Source organism: Mus caroli, chromosome X (genome assembly GCF_900094665.2).
Source record: "Mus caroli chromosome X, CAROLI_EIJ_v1.1, whole genome shotgun sequence".
NCBI classification, from domain to species: domain Eukaryota; kingdom Metazoa; phylum Chordata; class Mammalia; order Rodentia; family Muridae; genus Mus; species Mus caroli.
This window is the reverse complement of record NC_034589.1, coordinates 14149835-14172430: the sequence shown is the minus strand read 5'-3', so window position 1 is coordinate 14172430 and position 22596 is coordinate 14149835. Positions and strand designations below refer to the sequence as shown.

Genomic DNA, 22596 nt, shown 5'->3' with positions numbered 1-22596 from the left:
AAAAAAAAAAAAAAGAGGAAGATGAAGGAGGAAGAACAAGAAGTTACTGATTGTGTGAAAGAAAATGATCATGAGGCCCAAGTGACTGATAAGACATAGGTGTGAAACTAAAATGTTTCATAGAAACCATAGGAAAGATGGAGAAATGGATTGGTTGTGGCTGCTAAAGTCTAAAAGGCTGGTGGGTGTGTGTGTGTGTGTGTGTGTGTGTGTGTGTGTGTGTGTGTGTAGGAGAGAGACTGAAAATGTTACCTGCAACTAGTGGGTAGCAGCTGATTAACAAGTCGCAGCTTTGGGCTGGAGAGATGGCTCTGGTTAAAAGCACTGACTGCTCTTCTGAAGGTCCTGAGTTCAAATCCCAGCAACCACATGGTGACTCACAACCATCTGTAATGGGATCTGACACCTTCTTCTGGTGCATCTGAAGACAGCTACAGTGTACTTATATATAACAATAAATCTTTAGTCCAGAGTGAACAGGGCTGGAGCAAGCAGGCTCAACCAGAGCAAGCAATCTTCATTCCCAGCAACCACATGATGGCTCACAATCATGTACAACCACAGTGTACCCATATACATAAAATAAATAAAATAAGTAAATCTTAAAAAAAAAAAAAAAACAGTTGCAGCTTCCATAGGTTCTGGTGAGACTGAGGAGCTGAGGAGAAAAGGACTGTTCACATGGGAGCAGCAGTAGCAAGGACTCACAGTCAGCAGTTGTGAGAAATTTGACAACCAAATGGTGTCTGAGAAGTATGTATGTCTGTGAAAAACGGGAGGCCCACACTCCACCTGCTGAATGAGAAATAGGTAGAATCCAGCAATCTGCAGTTGGATCAAGAAGCCCTGTGGGTAATTCTTGTGTGTCCTAAGGCTGGAGAGTAATGACATCCAAGAAGGGTCACAGGAGAAGACTTTTCTGAAAGATTTTTATTGCTAGTCTCCCTTTGTAGAGTGTTTTAAGTCCTTTAGAGACAGTGATTTTTTTCCTGTCTTGTTTTCTATTCCATTTAATGCTGAGAACTACTGATGCTCAGTAGGTGCTCAATAATTGTTGAACAAACCAATTTAGTAAACACAGCCAGGCACTATTCTGAGTATTTTCATTCCTGGGCTCTGACCGATCTAAGCTATGTCCAGTGCTGTAAATTTGTACTGCATACAGACCTAAAGCTGCTCACATGCTAGGCAAATGGCATACCACTGACCCCCCCCCACCTTGGGCAGTGGGTATGCCTGAACCTCCCCTCTTCTGAATCACTTCCCACACAATGCCACTTCCCCTTTTCACTTCCCTTGCATTGACCTCACACACATACATGCTGACCACAGGAACCTCACTTTTAGGAAAGGGCTAAGTTTTCAAGATGGTAGATAAAGTAGCTGCCCTGATGCCTTCTTCACAGATGAGGGCTTCCCTCATCTCACCCTTCTCCAGTACCCCCATGAAATTGATCACTATAGTCAAGATTATGCATTTTACAGGTAAGAAAATGAGCCAGCCATGGTGTTATTTGCCTGTTCAAGACCAGCCTGGTGTTTAAAGCAAATTTCAGGTATGGCTATGTTGCAAAACCTTGCCAAAAAAAAAGGAAAACTAAAGCTGAGAATTTAAAGTTCACAAACCTAGGTGGTTCTTGTTTTCAGACCCCAGTGCCCTTCAGTGAGAATTTGTCTCCTAAGCATTGAGTGAAAAGCTAAGTGATTTCTGGCTAGGGTGGGGTATTAGGTAATAAAGATTGCCTAACAAAGCAGCATCAAGGGTGACAAGGAAATGGAGAAGGGAGAAAAGAGGAGGCAGGGTGCACAAGGGAGACTTCAGAGTTAAAGAGGCCATACCCTCCCAGTTCCTCCTGCCCTGGGTTCCTCTTTCTGGAGCAGGTCCAGTCAAAACCAAGGCCTCCTCTCTGTGAGCAGTGCAGAAACATAGTGTTCAAAATGCCTGCTGAAATGCAAGCCCCTCAGTGGCTCCTGCTGCTACTGGTTATCCTGCCAGCCACAGGTAAGTGGATGAGCACCCACATGTCCTCCAAGGGATGCCCAGGCCAACCACACTCCTGATTTGTCATTCCTCTCCCCTGATCTTACAGGCTCAGACCCTGTGCTCTGCTTCACCCAGTATGAGGAGTCCTCTGGCAAGTGCAAAGGCCTACTTGGGAGAGACATCAGGGTAGAAGACTGCTGTCTCAACGCTGCCTATGCCTTCCAGGAGCATGATGGTGGCTTCTGTCAGGCATGCAGGTTTGGAGAAACCTGGGCTGAGCCCTGTAACCTAGAACTGTACTCATTGCCCTGGAGCTTCTAAGAGTGCCACCTCCTCCACAAGCCCTCCTTATGACCATAGCTCAGGGTTTCCAAATCTTGGCACTGTTGCCATTTGGAGCTCTTTGTTGAGGGTATGAGTTCTTAGCTGTGCATTGTTTGGTAGTTTATAACATATCTGACCTACCCCTAAATGTTTTTAACAACTCTCTGCACTGATTATTAGTGGGCATGGGAGTGTCTCTGACTCTTTCATCTGTGCTTAGGACCCTTTTTCTCCTCCTGAGTTGCCTCATCCAGCCTTGATATAAGAATTTGTCCCTAGTCTTATTGCATCTTCTTATGACACGTTTGGTTAATATTCCTCGAAGGCCTGATTTTTTTCTGAAGGGGAACGGGAGGAGGAATGGATCTGTGGAAGAGAGGAGGTTGTAGGAGATGGGGGCTGAGAGAAATGAAGGGAAAGGAAACTGTAGTTAGGCTGTCTTGTATGAGAGAAGAATTAAAAAAAAAACTGAATCCAGATACTGCCAAATGTCCCTTAGGAGAGACAAAATTAACCCTAATTTTAAAATGCTTTAAAAGTCAGGGCTTCCTGTAAACATTGCAGGTGGGGTGCAATTTGGATATTTTCTATGGTAGCTCTATTCTCCTAACTTACAACAGATCATAATTGAGTGCTTATCATCTATAGAACCATTATAGAAATGGAGGACTTTAAGGAAATTCTGAAGACAATGCCATATCTTTAATTGTGATGACACATTCATTGTGCAACTCTTTTGTGGCAGTTTGATCTCTGAAGGCACTTCAAAGCTCCTAATCATGACTTCCAGTTTACATGTGTTGAGTCTTACTATACTGTAGATATCTTTTATGACTGCTTACTATGTATTTCAGATAACATTGTAAAGATGATAGGCTTGAAGATCTTGGAAAGCAGCTCTGAGCCACCAGTCATGCTAACAGTTCATGTCTCTTTAGCACTGGCATGCATACCCATATTATCATGCAAACCCAGTTCTATGCAGAAGCAATGTGTTTTTCTAGGATGTTGTGAAGGGACCGCTGAGCTTCTGTTTACTAAGGACTTCCTCTCTGCGTGGTACTGTACAGGGTAGTGACCTATTGAGTTTCTGGCAGAAGTTCTGGGTTTTTTTACTCTGTAAATTTGCTTATTGTACATCTGGCTATGACCCTGGGGGGTTTCCAGAGGAAAATGAAGGGAAATGAAATTTATTATATATTTCCTGTATATTCACTTCTTCCTGTTCAATCAGCTACCATCCCTAAGTGGTAAGTAGGCTCTCAGTGATCTATCCTGTCACTTCATACCAGGATAGAACATAGGCTCCTCTCTACAGGTCTCCACAATGGTCAGCATGGTCCTTATGGGGGCCCTGCTCAGTTACATGTTCTGAGGGGTCCCAGCTGCGACACAGGCGCTGTGTGGGCAGAGGTGGGCAGTGCTCTGAGAAGGTGGCTCCTGGAACTCTTGAGTGGCAGCTACAGGCCTGTGAGGACCAGCCATGCTGTCCAGGTAAGGAAGATCAACAATGTGGACATGGAACCAGCCCACAACACTAGAAGAATCAGTGCAGAGGTCCTGAGGACAGACCTTTGTATGGCTTTAAGGAGAATGGAGGAGGCTAGGATCGCTGAAGGAGGATGTTCGAAAGTAAAAACATTGGCTTTAGGCTGAATGATTTGGATTATTGGAAGGGGAGATATTTACTTTGACTAGCTTTGGGAAGACGACAGGCCAAATCTGGAGTATGAAAGCTACTGCTATAGTCCAGATGAGCAGTACCGGTAGGTCAGGTATAGGGACAAGAGATAGGGCAGGCTAAGATGATGTGGGACACACATGTAAGAAAGGGATCCTTGTTTTTTATTAGGTTTTCTTTACATTTCAAATGTAATCCCCTTTCCTAGTTTTCCCTCCGAAAATCCCCTATCCCCTCCCCCTCCCCCTGCTCACCAACCCACCCACTCCTGCTTCCTGGCCCTGGCATTCCCCTATACTGGGGCATAGAACATTCACAGGACCAAGGGCCTCTCCTCCCATTGATGACCGACTAGGCCATCCTCTGCTACATATGTAGCTGGAGCCACGAGTCCCACCATGTGTTTTCTTTGGTTGGTGGTTTAGTCCCAGGGAGCTTTGGGGGTACTGGTTAGTTCATATTGTTGTTCCTCCTAGGGGGATGCAAACCCCTTAAGCTCCTTGGGTCCTTTCTCTAGCTCCTTCATTGAGGACCCTGTGGAAAGAAAGGAATCCTAAGTTGCCACACATACCCCCCACTTCCTTCTCTTTTTCTCCCACAGAGATGGGTGGCTGGTCTGAGTGGGGACCCTGGGGGCCTTGCTCTGTCACATGCTCCAAAGGAACCCAGATCCGTCAACGAGTATGTGATAATCCTGCTCCTACATGTGGGGGCCACTGCCCAGGAGAGGCCCAGCAATCACAGGCCTGTGACACTCAGAAGACCTGCCCCAGTGAGTAAGAGTAGTCACAGGACATGGAAGGGATATCCAGAATGTTGGATTACAGCAAGAAACTGTCAGGGAGAAAAAACTTTTATGCTTGCTTGACTACAGTTCATCCTTCCATTTCTACCACAGCACATGGGGCCTGGGCATCCTGGGGCCCCTGGAGCCCCTGCTCAGGATCCTGCCTTGGTGGTGCTCAAGAACCTAAGGAGACACGAAGCCGCTCATGTTCTGCACCAGCACCTTCACTCCAGCCCCCTGGGAAACCCTGCTCAGGACCAGCCTATGAGCATAAGGCCTGCAGTGGCCTACCACCTTGCCCAGGTATATAAGGATGAGGCCATTGTCATGCAACTAGTGGGGCTTTAGATTTCTGGCAAAGATGGCGTGCCATTTCAGTGAATGGAATTCTTGTACCATGTGACCAGAAGCCTACCATCTGAGGAGAGTTTGCCTCAGATGTCTAGAGGTGATAGGGAGGGAAGCTGGGGAGAGTGCATGATTAAGGTGGCCTTTATTTTCACTTTCTTTCCCATTCCAACAGTGGCTGGTGGCTGGGGGCCATGGGGCCCTTTGAGCACCTGCTCTGTGACTTGTGGCCTGGGCCAGACCCTAGAACAACGGACATGTGATCACCCTGCACCCCGTCATGGGGGCCCCTTTTGTGCTGGTGATGCCACCCGGAACCAAATCTGTAACAAAGCCATACCTTGCCCTGGTTAGCAAGTCAAAAGACACCATGCCCATGCCTAAACCCCCTGCCCAAGCCCTATGCCCATCACTGCTGCCCACTTCTTGCTACCAAAACCTTGTTCCTGCCTTCATACCCTGGTTCACCTCTCCTCCTTCATCCCCACATCTGTTCACTCCCACTCCCTCTCAAAGCCTTCTTCATTCCTTCCCCTGAGGCCCTTTACTGGCTCCAAACCCTCTTGCTCCTTGTCTCTACAGTAAATGGGGAGTGGGAGGCCTGGGGAAAGTGGAGTGACTGCAGCCGTCTGAGAATGTCCATCAACTGTGAAGAAATCCCAGGCCAGCAGTCACGTTCAAGGAGCTGTGGCGGCCGCAAATTTAATGGGAAGCCATGTGCTGGAAAACTCCAGGATATTCGACACTGCTATAACATCCATAACTGTTTCTGTGAGTGACCCACAGGCAGCACTGTAAGGGTGGGCAACCATGCTGTAGCTATGCTGGGTACCCTATGCCCTTGCAGTCTCCTTTTTCCATTGAGACCTCCAGTTTTGACTGTGTGACACTCTCTTACCCCCTCCTATTGCAGTGAAAGGTTCATGGTCACAGTGGAGTACCTGGGGTCTGTGCACACCACCATGTAGCCCCAACCCCACCCGTGTCCGCCAGCGCCTCTGCACACCTTTGCTCCCCAAGTACTCGTGAGTTGAAGGACATTGTATTTCTAGGAGGGGGTCATGATGCTGAAGGATGAGAAGGGAATTGGTTACATTGAACTGGAGCTCCACCCCTGGATCAAAGGTGCCTGCCTTGCCAGTGCCATCTCCTAGCTTAGAGAAGAGGAGAGAAAGAAAAGAAGAGGAGGAGCAATTAGGGAAGACTTCACAGCCTCTGTGTGCCTCAGTTTCTAATGCAGTCACATAGCTGTACTCCCATGCACACAGTCCTTCATGCAGCCTTCTCACTGACCTCTTAGCATACTTTTGAGTTACTCAGTCATCCATGCCTCCATTTATCCACTCCACATTTCACTACCTTGAGGTACTCCAAGGCCTTTTTAAGCAACAGTCTAAAAAAGAACCCAGATCTATGGGTAGAAGGTACCCAGATGAGTTGTGATAGATACAATCTAAAAATGACAGGTAAGTGGCAATGAGACTATCACTACCCTCTGGGCCTAGAGAGCTAATTTAGGCCCTTCTGGAGAAGCATTCCTGACATCCAGATTGTGAGCATGTTCTTGACAGAACTGATTAGCCAGCCACCTTGAGTGTTTACTGGACACCACAGTGGCCCAGGAGTTAGAATGGGATAAGTTACCTATCCCTCCTTAAACCACATACATCATGGTTAAATGGCCTTTTCCCAGCTGTTAAATAGCCTGTCACTGGAATAGGATTTTGCAAATGTGGGGGGGGGGGTCAGACTGGTTCCTGAAGTTAGGAACCAGTTCCTAATTTCCTAAGTTTTCCACATAGAGGCTGGGTAAAAATGAATAGAGTGCTTGCCTACTAGGAGAAATCTATCTGGCAAAAACCTTCCTGGATATAAGGTTCTATTTGGGTATAGTGGGGAGGAACAAAGAAAAGAGAGATGGAAATCAAGGGGAGAGGAGAAATAATGGCTTTGGATAGGGATTTAAGGTGAGTATGAGAAAAGAGAAAGGGTTTGGTGGTAAATATTATTCCTCTTACTGCCATTTTGTAGATGAGGGAAACTGATGCACAGGGAATCATCTTTCCTATTTCTTTATCAGAAATACTCCAGTATCACAGTTAGACATAGAGTTAAATGTACAGTGAGATGTTAATTCAGGTGTAGTGGGGCAAACCTATAATCCTAACTGCTTGAAACGCTGGAACCAAAAGGACCACATGCTCAAGACATTCCTAGGCTACAGAATGAGTTCAAGGTTATCCTGGGTAAAAGAGAGGGAATAGGTCAGTAGGACCTAAACAAACAAACAGACAAAAAGAATGCTATGCTATTAGGGATATAGTGGAGCACTTTCCTAGCAAATACAAAGTCCTAGGTTTAATCTCTAATACCACAAAAAAAATTGATATGAGACTTGCCTATAATTCCCACATTTGGGAAGCTGAGGCAGGGGTATCATTGATTTTGAGATTAGACTCTCTCAAAAAACAAAGTTTTTTCAATGCATTCTTGTCTTACCTGAGCTTCTCTCCTCCATTGCTTCCCAATACTCCAGGCCTACAGTTTCAATGGTTGAAGGTCAGGGTGAGAAGAATGTTACCTTCTGGGGGACTCCACGGCCACAGTGTGAAGCGCTACAGGGGCAGAAGCTGGTGGTGGAAGAGAAACGGCCATGTCTACATGTGCCTGTCTGCAAAGACCCAGAAGAGAAGAAACCCTAAAATCCCTTGCTTCCATTCTGACCCCCTGACTTTCTAGACCACAATAAACCAGCCTTTCTAGACTCTTTCTAAGATTCTGTAATGAAGAAGGGGGAACCTGCCCCCAATATTGGAAGTGGGGCAATAGAATTTTCTAGAGCAACATAATATTGTGATATATTCCGTTGTATTGTGTTTGTACCTTGGAAAACCTGAAAGTAAGTGTCCAGCCCCAGCCTGTCTTTGCAACAAGTGTAAAGGAGTGGGACTAGAGGGGAGGGCAACAAAGTGGGGTTTGCCATTGGCTACTCACCTTAGCAGGAAATTTTTTGATTGGCTTGTGTGCTATTTAGTTGCTGTCTCTTACTTTATGAAGTTGCCTAGGTTCCCACCCACTTACCAGAGCCTCTCAGCTGTCAGATCTGCTACAGTGATGAATTGGGTGGGATGTTACCAGAGTTGGCACCCAGCTGAGAAAGCACCTGCACCCACCCACTGAAAACAGACTAAGTCCAACACCACAATTATCAACAACAAATAGCTGGGGAAAGGGGCCCTGAGGAGGTGGCTATGCTGCCTCTCTAGAAGCTAGAGTTAGATTGGCCTAGAGGAACCCCAAAAACAAACCCAGATGCACCTTCTTTTTGTATTTGTTCATTTAACACGTTAATGTCTACTGTATGCTAGAGATAAGTCTGAGCATCTGGGCTGGGGGAGGACTGGTAGAAGGTGAGAATATCTGAGAGCCAGTGAGCAGATCAAAGTAGGCATTCCTTTTGTTCAAACGTGTTCAATGTTTAACACCTACTGTATACTAACAATAGTGCTGAGTATGGGGACACAAGGAAGGAATCAGGGGCCTGTGTCTCCACAGTAAAGGGAACAAACCCAGACATCAGTGTTCTTAGAATTTGCTCATTCATTTTACCATTCACTGAATGCTGAACTCCTTCATGATGGAATCACGAAGGAATCATGATGATAATTGGGGTAATAGCTAACACTTAGAAAGCAATTTACTAGAAGCCCAACAGTGCCTTAGGTCTTTCCATAGTGTGGATTCATTTAATCCACAATGAACCCAGGAGGATCAATATTTTCCCCATTTTACAAAGGAAGAAACTAGCACAGAACAGAACTGGATGCAGTGTTGTTAAGTATTAGGTACAGAGTTTACAACTTTGTACAGTGGGTGAAAGAGACCCTTCTGTTTGGAAGTGTTTCAGTAGGAGATTTGTGAGACCCAGAGTCTTTTTTTTTAAAGATTTATTTATTATTTATTATATGTAAGTACACTGTAGCTGTCCTCAGACACTCCAGAAGAGGGAGTCAGATCTCGTTAAGGATGATTGTGAGCCACCATGTGGTTGCTGGGATTTGAACTCTGGACCTTCGGAAGAGCAGTCGGGTGCTCTTACCTGCTGAGCCATCTCACCAGCCCGAGACCCAGAGTCTTATCAGAACATGTAAAGCACTTGATGGATTGACATGGAGACAAGTCAATGAGGATTTAGTCATCTTGAGAAGAATGAGTCAAAGTGAGGGTTTTTAGTCGCTACTCGGGATGTAAGAGATACTTGCTTGGAAGAAAATAGAAGCTTGTCTGCATATGTATGCATTGTGAAGTACACATCTCTCTGTAATGTAGCCTTCCAGAGATGTGCAAGAATTACGGGTGAATTGGATGTGTGTGGTATAAAAGGTTATAACTATAACAAAACCATAACGGATGTGTGTATGTTCGCTCACACTAAGGTAGAATAGATAGGTATGTGTCATAGGCACAATCCTGCATGAACTTGTGTCAGGAGTGCATATTTAAGTAAGTTGTTCACCAATACACAAGAAAGTGATTCTTAGACTCTTCTGTATGCCTACTCCTGCTGTAGAAGTTGGTGTGGAGCTTTATGTCTATCCTTGAAGATTTAAGATACTCCAGAAGGAGGGGGAGGAGCTTCCTTTAAAAGACAATCTGCAAAAGTTAATTTCTAGAAACTAAGCCACCTGGGGAAAATAATGGCACTAGGAAGCTAACAGTACTAGGAGTCTAAATGTTTCCCAAGAATTGCCACAGTCAGGGTGGTTGTGCAGAGCCCTGATTCAGGCCCAGAGGAGCCAAAACCTGCAACTGCTTCTGAGTCACCAAAGAGGTCACCAGAGGCCATGCTTTTCTTCTTAAATCAGCAATATAGTTACATAGTTTAAAACATTAAGAAATACCCATATGCAGAAAGTTCCTTATTTGAATTGCCAGAGAGTATCCTGCAAAGAAAGAAGGATTAGGGGGCTGGAGAGATGGCTCAGCAGTTAAGAGCACTGACTGCTCTTCCAAAGGTCCTGAGTTCAAATCCCAGCAACCATATGGTGGCTCACAACCATCTGTAATGAGATTGGATGCCCTCTTCTGGTGCGTCTGAAGATAGCTACAATGTACTTACATAAATAAATAAATCTTTAAAAAGAAAAAGAAAAAAGAAAGAAGAATTAGGCAAGCAAAGGCTAATTCTACTGAGACTGGAACTCACTAGGATAAGGAGGAATTATGAGGATGGCTTGGAAATATTGAACTTAGGAACCCTAGGAACCTAGGGAGAAAGGGATGGAAAAAGGTGAAGTGGAGGCATGGTTTCTGGAGACAAGATGAGCAGGCAGGTTTCTGATGGGGCTACAGCACTTGCAAAAGCACAGAGGTTATGCCGCTCCTTCCTCGTTTAAAGATGAAAAAAAAAAAAACTCTCAGAAAGATTAACTCACTTTCCCAACCATATTGTGGAGGCTGGTCTTGAACCAAGCTATGTGGTTCCAGATACCACACTATTATTGCTGTGTTTAACAAACTGTTGATTTCATAAATAAGGAATGAGCAAGTGGCCAGAGTTGGTAATGAACACCGGGAATCTCATTAATGTAGGGGCTGAGACCAGGCTAACCTGGGCTGCACAGCAAGATCTGGTTTTAAAAGAAATGAATAAGTAGGTGATTCTAAAATCTTTCAGGCAAGAAATTTCTGCCACTTGTTCCACTGTCATTGCTCACTGGGGTCAACGATGTACTCAATCATTCTGGCCCTATCCCTTACTAAAATCTCACTCCACTTTGTTGTGAAGACACTGGCACTAGCTGTTTCATCTTCCTGCCTCATATACCAATCACAGCAAACATTACTCTTGGGAGATTATTTGAAGTTCATAAATTCTCTCCTAATTCCTAATTTGCAAAGTAGAAATATTATCTGTCGATCAGATTGTTGGATAAGCCAAGCACATTTAAACAAATAACTATGGATTTGCAATTTTGTTATAGCCAGACTCTTACAAGTTGACATAATGGCTTCTACATCCTATTACTGCCTGAATTACTGCTTTAGGTCTATTGCTGTGAAGAGGTACCATCACCAAGGCAGTTCTCATTTAAAAAAAAAAAAAACATTTAATTGGGAGCTTTCTTACAGTTTCAGAGATGAGTAAATTATTACCATAATCAGGAGTGTTGTGGCAGACACAGGCTTGATGCTGGAGCCATAGCTGAGAGCTATATGCTGATCCACAGACAACAGACACAGACAGACAGACTGACTGACTGACTGGCTCTGGGCTTGGCATGGACTTTTGAACCCCCAAAACCCACCCCAGTGACATGCTTTCTCCAACAAGGCCACACATTCTAATCCTTTTAATCTTTCCAAACAGCACCAGTCCCTGGTGACTAAGCATTCAAATATATGAGCCTTCTGATTTAGACCACCAAAATTACTTTATTTTCCCACATGAAAGTATTATGTGGCTTCCTGTCTGCAAAGAGGAAGACATCCATGAACACTAATGACACTGGGTTTGGGCTATGTCCAGAGCAGAGGAATGAGGACATGTAGACTAAATATGTGCATGTGGAGGAGGCTGAATACGCATCAGAGCTAGCGCTGCAGGAAATGCTTCTGCATTGCATACCCAGAGTTTCCTTGCTCATCTGGGAGTATGTGTTTTTCCTAGATGTGTGCACTTGTGTGAGATTCTCTGGGTGTGAGTCAAAGTGTTATCTGAATGTGTTATGTGTGCTGAATATGCTCATGTGTGTTACCCTGAGCTTCTGTGTCTACATATATACCTGGATGCCTGTGTGTTCTGTGATGTACATATATATTCTGTCTTTCCTTCCTTTTCTATTTGTGTTATTCCATGTGTTCTTTCAGATTCTCACCACCAAGGGCAAGGATATGTTAACTACCCAAGTGTCCACCTCCGCCTGTCTGGTGATGTTTACGCCACCCCCGTGCTCTTTTCTTTGCCCGGCAGAGTTGTTATAGGAGATGTCTCCCCGGGAACACTGCAGGAAGGAGAATTTCTACTTTTATGTTCCCCTCTGAGTGTGCTTCTATCCCCAAAATGCCTTCAGAGGTGAAAATCAACACTGGAAACCCAAGTATCTGGGAAGGATAAGAGTGTATAAGTGCAAGTTAGCCTAAGGAATAGGAAGAGGTTGGTAAACTGGGTAGGATCGTGGGAGAGAGTTTCGTTACTACAGGTCCGGACCCTCAGGACAAGAACCCCACCCCCACTCCCCAAATTGCGCATCCCCCGCCCCCATCAGAGGGGGAGGGGAAGAGGTTGCGGCGCGGCGCATGCGCACTGTTGGATTCAGCACCGCGGTCAGAGCCTTCGCCTCCGCTGCCGGCGCGCACCACCACCTCCCCAGCACCAAAGGCTGACTGACGTCACTCACTAGCCCTCCCCAAACTCCCCTTCGTCGCCGCCTTGGTCGCGTCCATGCTGCCGTGAGTCCAGTCGGACCGCACCACGAGAGGTGCAAGATAGGGAGGTGCGGGCGCGACCATACGCTCTGCGGCGGCAGAGCCTCGGCGCTGCCTCAGTCTGCAGCGGGCAGCAGAGGAGTCGCGTCGTGCCAGAGAGCACCGCTGTGCTCCTGAGCCCCTCGCGCTCCGCCCCCGCGGCCCACAGACCCACTGCCCCTTGGAGCCCCTGCCCCACGCCGCCACCATGAACTACCTGCGGCGCCGCCTGTCGGACAGCAACTTCATGGCCAATCTGCCGAATGGGTACATGACAGACCTGCAGCGCCCGCAACCGCCCCCGCCGCCTCCCTCGGCCGCCAGCCCTGGGGCCACGCCCGGCTCCGCGACAGCCTCTGGCGAGAGGGCCTCCACAGCTGCTCCAGTGGCTTCTCCAGCAGCCCCTAGTCCTGGGTCCTCGGGGGGCGGTGGCTTCTTCTCGTCGCTGTCTAACGCGGTCAAGCAAACCACAGCAGCCGCAGCCGCCACCTTCAGCGAGCAGGTGGGCGGTGGCTCTGGGGGCGCAGGCCGCGGGGGCGCCGCCGCCAGGGTGCTGCTGGTCATCGACGAACCGCACACCGACTGGTAAGCCGCTGTTGCGCCTCCTCGAGGGCCTGGGTACCCAGATGTTTCTACAGTGAATGAGCTATTATCGAGCGCCACTTGTGCGCCTGATATCTGGCCCCTCACCCAGTTCCTTCCTTTTAATGATTTGTGCTCAGCTCTTCCTTTAAGCCCCACTTTTACCTCCCCCAAACTAAAATGGGTACAAGGAGCAATTATCTGTTGCCTATACCTCTTCTTATTACTCATTCCCAAAAGCGTTTGGCTTCAATATATGCAGAAAGCTTTCAAGGGCCAAATGTGCCCTACCTCCTCTGTCCAGCTCTTGCCTGGAAGGTCTCATTCCCTAATGAGTCTTGTAAGCATTAGCACCTGCATTATACCTCACTGCAGAGCCCTTCCCTGGAAGTCTTTGGCTTTAAGGACTTCCTTGAGCATGTTTTGAGAGCCTGATTCACGCAGTTACCCTCACCCCTTGCCCTAAGGCCATCTCTCTAATGGATCTTGTGAACGTGCATCCAATTGGTGCTATATGTCCCACCCCAGAGCCCTCATCAAAGACCTTTCAAACTTGTCTGTAAGCAGTGATTGAATGTGTCTGTTGTGTATTCCACCTCATTTTCTCATCACAAGCTCTGACTCTAATGGATCCTATGAACCTTGACTGAATGCCAAGTCCAGGTGCGTGCTCTGAAGGGACCCATTTTCTCTGAAGGATCTAAGAGGCATTAAATGCTTAACATGTACTATTCCTAAACCTGCCTCAAACAAATCATTTTCCAAGCATGAATTCTGTGAGGGCTTTCAAGCTTTCTATGTGTGACTCATTACCAGTCTCTCCTCAATGACCTTTTCCTATAATGACTCTACAAGACATTTATTGAGTGCTTTCTGAATTTCCTGTTCTCCAGACACTTTTTCAAAGGTCTTTGGTGGATCCATTCAATGTTGATTAGTTCCCTAAAATGTGAGCCTTGTCAAAAGATTCTTTCCTTTAGTCTAAAGGTTCTTTCCTTTCAGCAAGTGTCTGTTGAGTGTCAGCTATATACCCCACTCCCAATCCTCTATCTAATGATTTGTCCTTTAGGGGCTTCCATCACCATATACTGAGCACCTTTTACATGACCCAGCCAAAAACCTCTCCACAAAGGTCTGTGATAAGAATTAATCCAATACTCAAAACATCTAGCAGTTGCTGTGGGCATCATTTGGGTCACTTTTGCCAAAGGCTTTTTCGTTTCATCCTTCTTCAGAGCATTTATGGAACAGTTGGTCTACATAGGTTTTCTCCACAAACATCTTTCTTGGATAAAAGGAGAGTTGTGCTTCCCTAGATCAAGTTTCTGCATTCCCTTCCCCTTTCCATTCAGGGCTTTTTCTCCAAGAGGGCATTTATCAAATAATTCCTAGCCTTCCTCATCAAAGGTCATTTGTGAATAAATTCAGCGAACACTAATTTCTCATCCACCCTGTACTCCAGTCTGATAACTTTCCTCCAGTGACTCCCATGAGCATTTATGGAGATTTGTGTGTTTATGCTTGCTCCTCAGATACAGTTTCCTGCAGTGAATGTAGCCAGCACCTATGCAGTACCTGTTGTTTATAGGAAGCACATCTCCTTTCATTATCCCTAGGAGAACCTGCCCCAGCCATGAAGCCTGCCCTCTAAAAGCTTTCCTTCATTAACCCAGGACCCAGTATATAAGATTTACCCTTTCCCATTCCCTTTAGTAACCCCTGAGAATCCTCTCTTCCCAACCTTAAGTCCATACACGGAAATATTGTTAGTCTATTTAAGCCAGTCAACACATACTGAGCATCAGCTGTATGAGTCATCCTCAGTCTCCTCTTTCCAGGGCTCTGGAAGTCCTTGCCATTGCCTTAAGAGCTTACACTCCAAAGATCGATTTCAGTCAAAACTTATGGGGTACCATCTGCCTACTGGCTTGGTCACCCCTCCCTCAGAAGCTCTTACCATGCCATCCTTTCTGTTTAAGCCCTTTAATCCATTCTACAGATATTTGTTGCATCCTTTCTATGTGACAGAATATGGGATGCATTTGTTAAGCACTTTTCTATCCTGGGCAGAACCCTCCCTTAGCTCCCCTTTCTTCTAATCCTAATCACTAGCTAAATTTCCTACAACTTTTCCTACTTATCCCCATAAGCATTTGATATGCACATATTGTATACTTTGAAGAACATACCCCCTGAAGTACAATTTCTCCCCATTATTTTTTAAGATTTATTTAATGTATATAAGTACACTGTAGCTGTCTTCAGACACACTGGAAGAAGGCATCAGATCCCATTACAGATGGTTGTGAGCCACCATGTTGTTGCTGGGGATTGAACTTGGGACCTCTGGAAGAGCACCCAGCGTTCCTAGCCCCTGAGCCATCTCTCCAGCCCTTCTCTCCAATATTTTGACTAGATCCTGCCTATACACACACACTTTGTAGTCACCTCCCTAGCAGTCCTTCCCCTCTCCCATTAGTCCAGAAAGTATGTATTAATCTCAAGCTGTATTCTGTTCAAATAACCACATTCTCATCAATACAGCAGGCTTCTTCACCTTTCCTCCAGCAACCCTTAAAATATATATTGAGCACAGTTCAGAATTCCTTTAGGGCGCTGTTGTTTAGGCTCCATTTGCTTTATTGAAGTCAGCAAACATTAATGAGGCCTGTACTACATATTGGTAGACATTCCTTCTCTGCTCCAACCCTATAAACAGGTTATTTAATTGCCCCTCCCCCAGTTTCTCAACTGAATACTGGTGTCCCTTCCCCTTTCTTGTGATGGCAATCCAATATCTACCTTTTTTTTTCTAATCTCCAGAAAACATTTATTGAGTACTTATGAACTCAACAAAAAGATTATTCTCCCTCTCCTTCACCATCCTCAAAGCCCCCATTTATTGCAACAGCTCCTTCAGTCTTTTTTTTTTTCTAGGCAATTTGGCCAATATTCATTTAGTGTCTGCTAGGTGGGTGGTAACATGGACAGAAGGAGAGAGCCTAAGTATATCAGGCTCATTTTGGGAACAGAGCCCTGCATGAGCTTGCAGACCTTCAGAACCATGCAAGCTTTGAGGATTTCAGGTTGGAATAAAGGAGGAATTTGACAATTTTGAAATAAATGCATACTTATGTATAGCCTGATGCCATCTCTTCAGTCTTCACCATTCTCCTTTCATCCTGAGCCTCTGTGCTTTGATGTTGCATCCTCTAAGATGAGAGGATTTAATTTTTTAATGTTTAAGACACAGTCTATATACACAAGGCTGGCCTTAAATTTATGATTCTGCTGCCTCTACCTCTTAAGAGCTAGGATTTGCAGGCATGTGCTCCATCTTTTTTTTTTTTTTTGAGATAAGTTGCTCCTGTGTATTTCAATCTGTGGCACAACTATTGCCCATGATCAGCATGCCACTTTTTTCATGAAGCAAGATAAGTGAAAATAGAGAGCAGAGTATGTTTTACATAGTAAGCAGTTATTTAATAAGACTATTTTTCCAATAATATATAATATATGATGTATAATATATTATATATGACATGAACTGCATATTGCATGTGTTATATAATGACTTTATACTCTATAGTATATCTACAAGTATAGGATTTTCTCCACAAAATAGAATAAAGTGGAAGAAGAAATACAAAACTGTATTGCATATAGTAAAGGTAATTATTTACTAAACTAATTTTTGAGAGAGGGCCTTGCTGTGTAACCCAGGCTGGCTTCAAACTCATGATCTTCCTATTTCTGTCTTCCAAGTGATGGAGTACCAATGTGTAGAAAGAACTATGCCCAGCTGAAACTTTGATTCCACTTGTATATGTATACTTATGTATATTCTGTTATACAACCTAGAGACATGTATGATATATATTTTATGTGGTATATATTATATAAGGCATATCTGAATCCTGTTTGACATAAGACATATGGGTCTTATATAATATATATGTGTGTATATATAGCATGAGTTATGTAAATATTTATATAGTGGGTTATATAAACTGTGTTTCTTATTGTGGCTTCTTTTCTTAGATAGACTTTCCTGGAAACAGACCCTTCACCTTCAGCTAGCACCTCTGTTGGTCTCAGTGGCTTACTTGGTGGGTGATCCATTCCTTCATCTTTGAGGGATCCCTGAGCCTGTGTCCCCACACCAGACTCAGATTCTGGCTGCTTCTTGTCTACTTACCATGAAAGCTGAACAAGGAGTTCCAACAGATGCCAAAGTGGGAGGCCTGGGTGCCCTCACTGTATACCAACCTATTACTTCCTAGCTATCGACGTTACATTCTTCTGCTAGTGACTTCTCTTTACTTATCAAAAGAAACCTGAAGTTCTCAGGTGGTGTTCATAGCTTAGAGTTTAATGAGATTCCTGCTGTGTCCCTGGTAGCAGTGTTACCCCTTGGAGAACCAGGACCTCTAACCTTGCAGAACCCTGAGGGAACAGGAAGCACAGATTCTAAGAGTGGATCACTGGGATTAATGGTAAGCTGGGCCATTCCCACTGTGACCTCTAACTTCCCAGACTCGTGTACTCTACCTACTATGAGAATAGCATACACAATAATCATGGACTGCTTTTAGGAAGGTAATGCCCATTCTTGCATGGTGTCATCTCCAAAATGAGCTCATACCTATGGCTTCATTCTCTCAGGCCAACAGCCTCTGGGTGGTGTGGTATGGAATCTCACTGGTTGATTCCGTAGTCACCTCTTTATTTCACCTTCCTTTACTTTGTTATGACATGTGTCCTTTGCTTTGTTGCAATGTTATATGGATCCCATCCTGCTGGGGATCAAGTATAGTTTTAAACCCTTGGGCAGTGATACTTGCTAGTCTTAGTCAGAAAATGAAAAGGCAAACCACACGTGGAAATTTCTGTTCAAAACAGATTACCATTTTTTTTTTTTTTTTTTTTTTTTTTTTTTTTTTTTTTTTTTTTTTTTTGTAGAGTAGAGGAAGCCCAGTGCAGTCAGCTTGCCCCAAGTGACTGCTTGGTCTTGAGGTATGGTGTCATATCAAAGATTCAATGTTGATCTTTCTTGCTGGAAGACTGGAAAGTTGACTCCACATATAGCTTTTATCTCTGCTGCTATTGGCATTTCATTTGTGCTCCCATCTGCTAGCACTGGGGTGGCTCATTAGAGGCTGGCTGACATCATCTAGCTGACTCATCCTATCTACTTGGTTGCCTAGTACCACTTCCATAGTGGATGAAGCCTGGTGGGTGTTAGCACACAGTAAAAAAATCTTTATCCTTCCCTTTTGCCCACTTCCATATATGTTCACCCACAGTCTGTATCCCAGACCTCCTTGTCATGATTTTTTGTCATTTTCCTTCCTGAACCCTAAACAACCATGCAAACCATTCATTGTCCATAAATATCTGACTTTATTTGGTGGGTGTGGCCTGACTCAGCTCATAATGAGCTGTTCTGGGTGCACAGTCACTTGGTGCCCCATGGTCAAACATTCTGTCTCTATCAGAGAGAAATACTATAGTGGAATCTGTTTATCAGGTGGCATATAATTGAGCCAGGCATGGTGGCACTTGCCTAGAACCCCAGCTCAGGAAACTAAGGTAAAGGAATCACTAGTTTGATGCTAGCATAGGCTACACAGTAAGACCCTATCTCAAATACAACAAGCATAAGATATCTAAGCCCCTACTGAAGATGGTATGCCCTAGCTCCAGAACCCTGAGAGTCTCATATTTAGGCTTATCATAGGCTCCACTATGCATCTGTCTCCACTTCTGACACCTCTGGTACCAGAAGACTTGGCAGGTCAAATAGCCTAAGTGGTAAGACTGTCTGCACTACATCTTGGATCTGCCACCCAGCCCCCTTATACTCTGATCTGTACTCATAAATGATAACTTTACATATCGCTTGAAACTTGGGTCCTGGTATAGAATATGGTATTTCCAGAATTTGAAAGAAGCCTGCCTGCTGTCTCTCTTCACAGTAAAAGGCATGAAATGCAAAACTCTGCTCTACTCTTTGGAAGTGTTAGTCTGGCATGGTTTTGGTCACTGGATCCCTGAAATATTACTAATATGGTATGCCCCTGTGTCTTTGAATGGATTCTCTACTGCCAACTCAAGCTCATGAGTCTTTTGATGTTTGAGAGACATATTCTTAATATGTACCCTAAACCAGCTTAGAACTCACTAGGTTGGCCTAAGCTGGCTTCAAATTCATGATCCTCCTGCCTTAGGCTTCTGAGTGCTGTGCTACCATCCCCACCTCAGATCACATGTGTCTTATCAAGGCAATATGCTAACCATCTCTTATTCATCTTGCATAATCCATATGATGGAACTGATATAATGGTCCAGTGGGATATTCTGTGGGATGTCCAGATGCTCCAGATTCCTCTGAACTATAGTATAATGTAGGTTGAAAGAAACAGCAGAGTGCTGTATAGGGAAAAACCATTGACAGATAATTGTCCATGCCACATGAGCTGCTTTTGCTCCTCTTTTCTAATCAGAATTGAAGAAGCGAATTTGCCAAATTGTTGGCTCCATGTCATACTTGATACTTTATTAATCTGTAATAATAACATGTCTAGCACGGTAGCTGCAAGCAGAGGTACTGGTTGGTAACATTTGCAGTGGTCTACAAGAATTCTCTGGATCTGCCCAGTCTCCTCAGAGACACAACTGGTAATTCAGTAGAGATATGATGAGGGAAGTGCCCTCGTATCCTCTCTCAATCTGAGTTGCTTCATTTTCTACCATCTCCCCCAGAATGCATATAGCATTGCTTTCAATTTACTGCTATTTTGTTCTGTTTTTCTCCCCAGTCCCGGGGTTGAAACCTAGAATTCCATACACATTAGGCAAGTGTTCTGCCACTGAGCTATACACCTAGCCCTGATTGACTGCTTTTGTAGGGGCATGGAGGTGCCATCTCAGAAGCTTCTATTTGGACTTCTCCTCTGGACTAGCTCTTAATCCCACTGGGGTCAGTCATGGATATGAACATTAGGATGTCTCTGGGTCTGGGGGACATACTGTGAACAGGATCTAGTTATTGGTCAGCTTTCCAGGGTAGTAATTGGGAGTATATCCTGAGCAGGGCAGACATTGATTTATAAAGTACCTGGTTCACGTAAGGCATTCTGCATTTTCCCAAACAGAGGGAAGCTGTCTATGGAGTAAGGGTGAGTAAACTGTTTCTGCCAGTACAATGGCTTCAGGTAGACCTGTAAGGTCAGGATGTTTAACTGCATCTATTCATGTATCCTTGTCCCAAGCCTTAGGATACCACTCCAGTCCTATTAGGGCTGAGCATGATGTGGCAGAGAGGTAGACCACTCTTCTCTGAAGTTCAACACTACTTAAAGTTAAATCCTGATCCTGGTCCTCCCTTCCATCTGTTCTCTAGCTACACCTTAAGGTTTCTTTAAAAAGAGCCAGGGACATCCTCTGCCTTTCATATTTTACCTTGAGTTGGCGGTTATATCAGTTTTTTCTACAGTTAACCAGTGCCATTTAACAAACAGTTACCACAATCTGGTTACCATTTCCCTCACATCTGTCAAGTGTCAAAGCTATTTCATCAGCTGCTTCACTTTCAGATTCCTATTGTAGTTCACTATCAGGAAAAGTCACTGCTGTACCCAACACCAGGGTCCCATGGTGCCACTCTTCATCACTCAAGAGAAAAATTTCATATTTCATCCGTTGCCACCAAAACACTTCCAGTGTCATAGGGCCTGCCAGATCATATGGCATTGATCCATATCAATGTTCCATATTATTGTTCCATTCACTGATACATATCAAGGTTCCAGCACAAACTGCACTTGCTTGCCTCAGAGGAATTTGAATGGTGATAGTATGTTATGGGCTGTCCTGTCACTAAAGGTGCTCAATTCCAACTGGGAGCTGGATTACCCAGCTACAGAATCATGTTAAGAGTCTACTTATGTAGTTTGACTCCTATGGCCCAGTATTTTAGGTTGGTTTTCTGGAGCAGTTTCACGAGGCAGGGATTTTCATGCAGAAGGCCTAACTGGGTATACCTTTGGGGTCAACACTGTAATGAGTAAAGAGTAGAGGAGAGGCTGGACCATCATCAGGTCAGAGATCTCAGCTGTTCCCAGGGGGTGCTCTGAAGCTGAGATGGCCCTTCAGAGTCAGCCCAGACTGAGGAAAAGAGGCTAGCCTTCTTTCTTAGGGTTATCATTGCTACGTTGAAACATTATGACCAAAAGCAAGTTGGAAAGAAAAGGGTTCCTTTGGATTACATTTCCACATCATAGTTCATCATTAAAAGAAGTTGGTGGGCAGGGGGGTTGGAGAAATGGCTCAGCCTTAGTGGCTGAGAGAGCACTGACTGCTCTTCAGAAAGTCCTGAGTTCAAATCCCAGCAACCACATGGTGGCTCACAACCATCGGTAAAGAGATCTGATGCCCTTTTCTGGAGTGTCTGAAGACAGCTACAGTGTACTCAACATATAATAATTAAATAAGTCTTAAAAAGAAAAAAGAAAAGAAAAGAAGTCAGGGCAGGAATTCAAGAGGCAAGTGCTGATTCAGAGGCCATGGAGGAGTGTTGTTCACTTGCTTGCTTTCCATTGCTTGCTTAGCCTCACTTTCCTTTCTTTTTCTTTCTTTTATCACTTTTCAGTGTTTTTAATAATCAAATGTGGAGGTCTAGTTCATTTCAACTCCTTCACTGCCTTCTCCTTGTCTGCAATGACTAGGGTATAAAGGTAACTGCTACAGTGAACCTTGAACTTAGCATTACCCTTGTTGTTCTTAATCTTGATCTTGATGGATTTTGCATCCTTCTCCTGGGCTGTGAGCAGAAAAGCCCTTGATTTCCTCAATTTCTCAAGGTGTGGTGATGGGTGTTCAGCACTAGCAAGCACCCAAAAAGCTGAACAGTAGAACCAAAGAGTACAAGAAAAACCTAGTCTGCTTTCTTTTAGAACCCAAGACCACTAGCCCAGGGGTAGCACCATCCACAGTGGGCTGGGTCATCCTACACCAATTGCTAATTAAGAAAACAGGTTTGCCTACAACCCGGTGCATTTTTCTCAATTGAAGTTCCCTTCTCTCAGATGACTTAAACTGTGTCAAGTTGACATAAAACTAGCAAGCACACCTTCATATTCCCTTCAAGATCAGAAATAGTCTGGGCTTAAGCTCAAGAAATTAAGCGTTGTTGGACATGGTGACTCATGCCTTAATCCTTGGGAGGCAGAGGCAGGCAGGTCTCCTTGAATTCAAGGCCAGACTGTTTTACAAAGCAAGTCCAGACTAGACAGAGCTACACAGTGAGACCTTGCCTGAGGGTGGGAGTGAAGGAAAGGAAAGGAAAGGAAAGGAAAGGAAAGGAAAGGAAAGGAAAGGAAAGGAAAGGAAAGGAAAGGAAAGGAAAGGAAAGGAAAGAAG

The 22596-nt window shown here is 44.7% G+C and overlaps 2 protein-coding genes and 1 pseudogene across 3 annotated transcripts in view; 2 read left to right on the top strand and 1 right to left on the bottom strand.

Annotated features, from left to right (window-relative positions):
* The first annotated feature begins 444 nt into the window (after positions 1 to 444).
* Cfp (complement factor properdin) lies at positions 445 to 7891 on the top strand. Its single transcript, XM_021153416.2, has 9 exons — positions 445 to 2002; positions 2091 to 2241; positions 3627 to 3802; positions 4591 to 4761; positions 4888 to 5079; positions 5300 to 5473; positions 5707 to 5895; positions 6038 to 6149; positions 7661 to 7891. Exons 1-9 carry the CDS (start codon positions 1939 to 1941, stop codon positions 7824 to 7826), a joined length of 1395 nt encoding a protein of 464 aa, XP_021009075.1. The 5' UTR covers positions 445 to 1938; the 3' UTR covers positions 7827 to 7891.
* Positions 7892 to 12578: 4687 nt separating this feature from the next.
* Positions 12579 to 22596, top strand: part of Syn1 (synapsin I) — a 60500-nt gene continuing 50482 nt past the window's right edge. Inside the window, exon 1 of one of the 2 annotated variants that reach the window (XM_021154118.2) lies at positions 12579 to 13176. In XM_021154118.2, the coding sequence (XP_021009777.1) occupies positions 12800 to 13176 (377 nt within the window). In that variant the 5' untranslated portion in view covers positions 12579 to 12799. The remainder of the gene's footprint in view (positions 13177 to 22596) is intronic. The other variant, XM_021154120.2, reaches the window with a different exon arrangement.
* LOC110287008 overlaps positions 21816 to 22596 on the bottom strand; it is a 2102-nt pseudogene continuing 1321 nt past the window's right edge.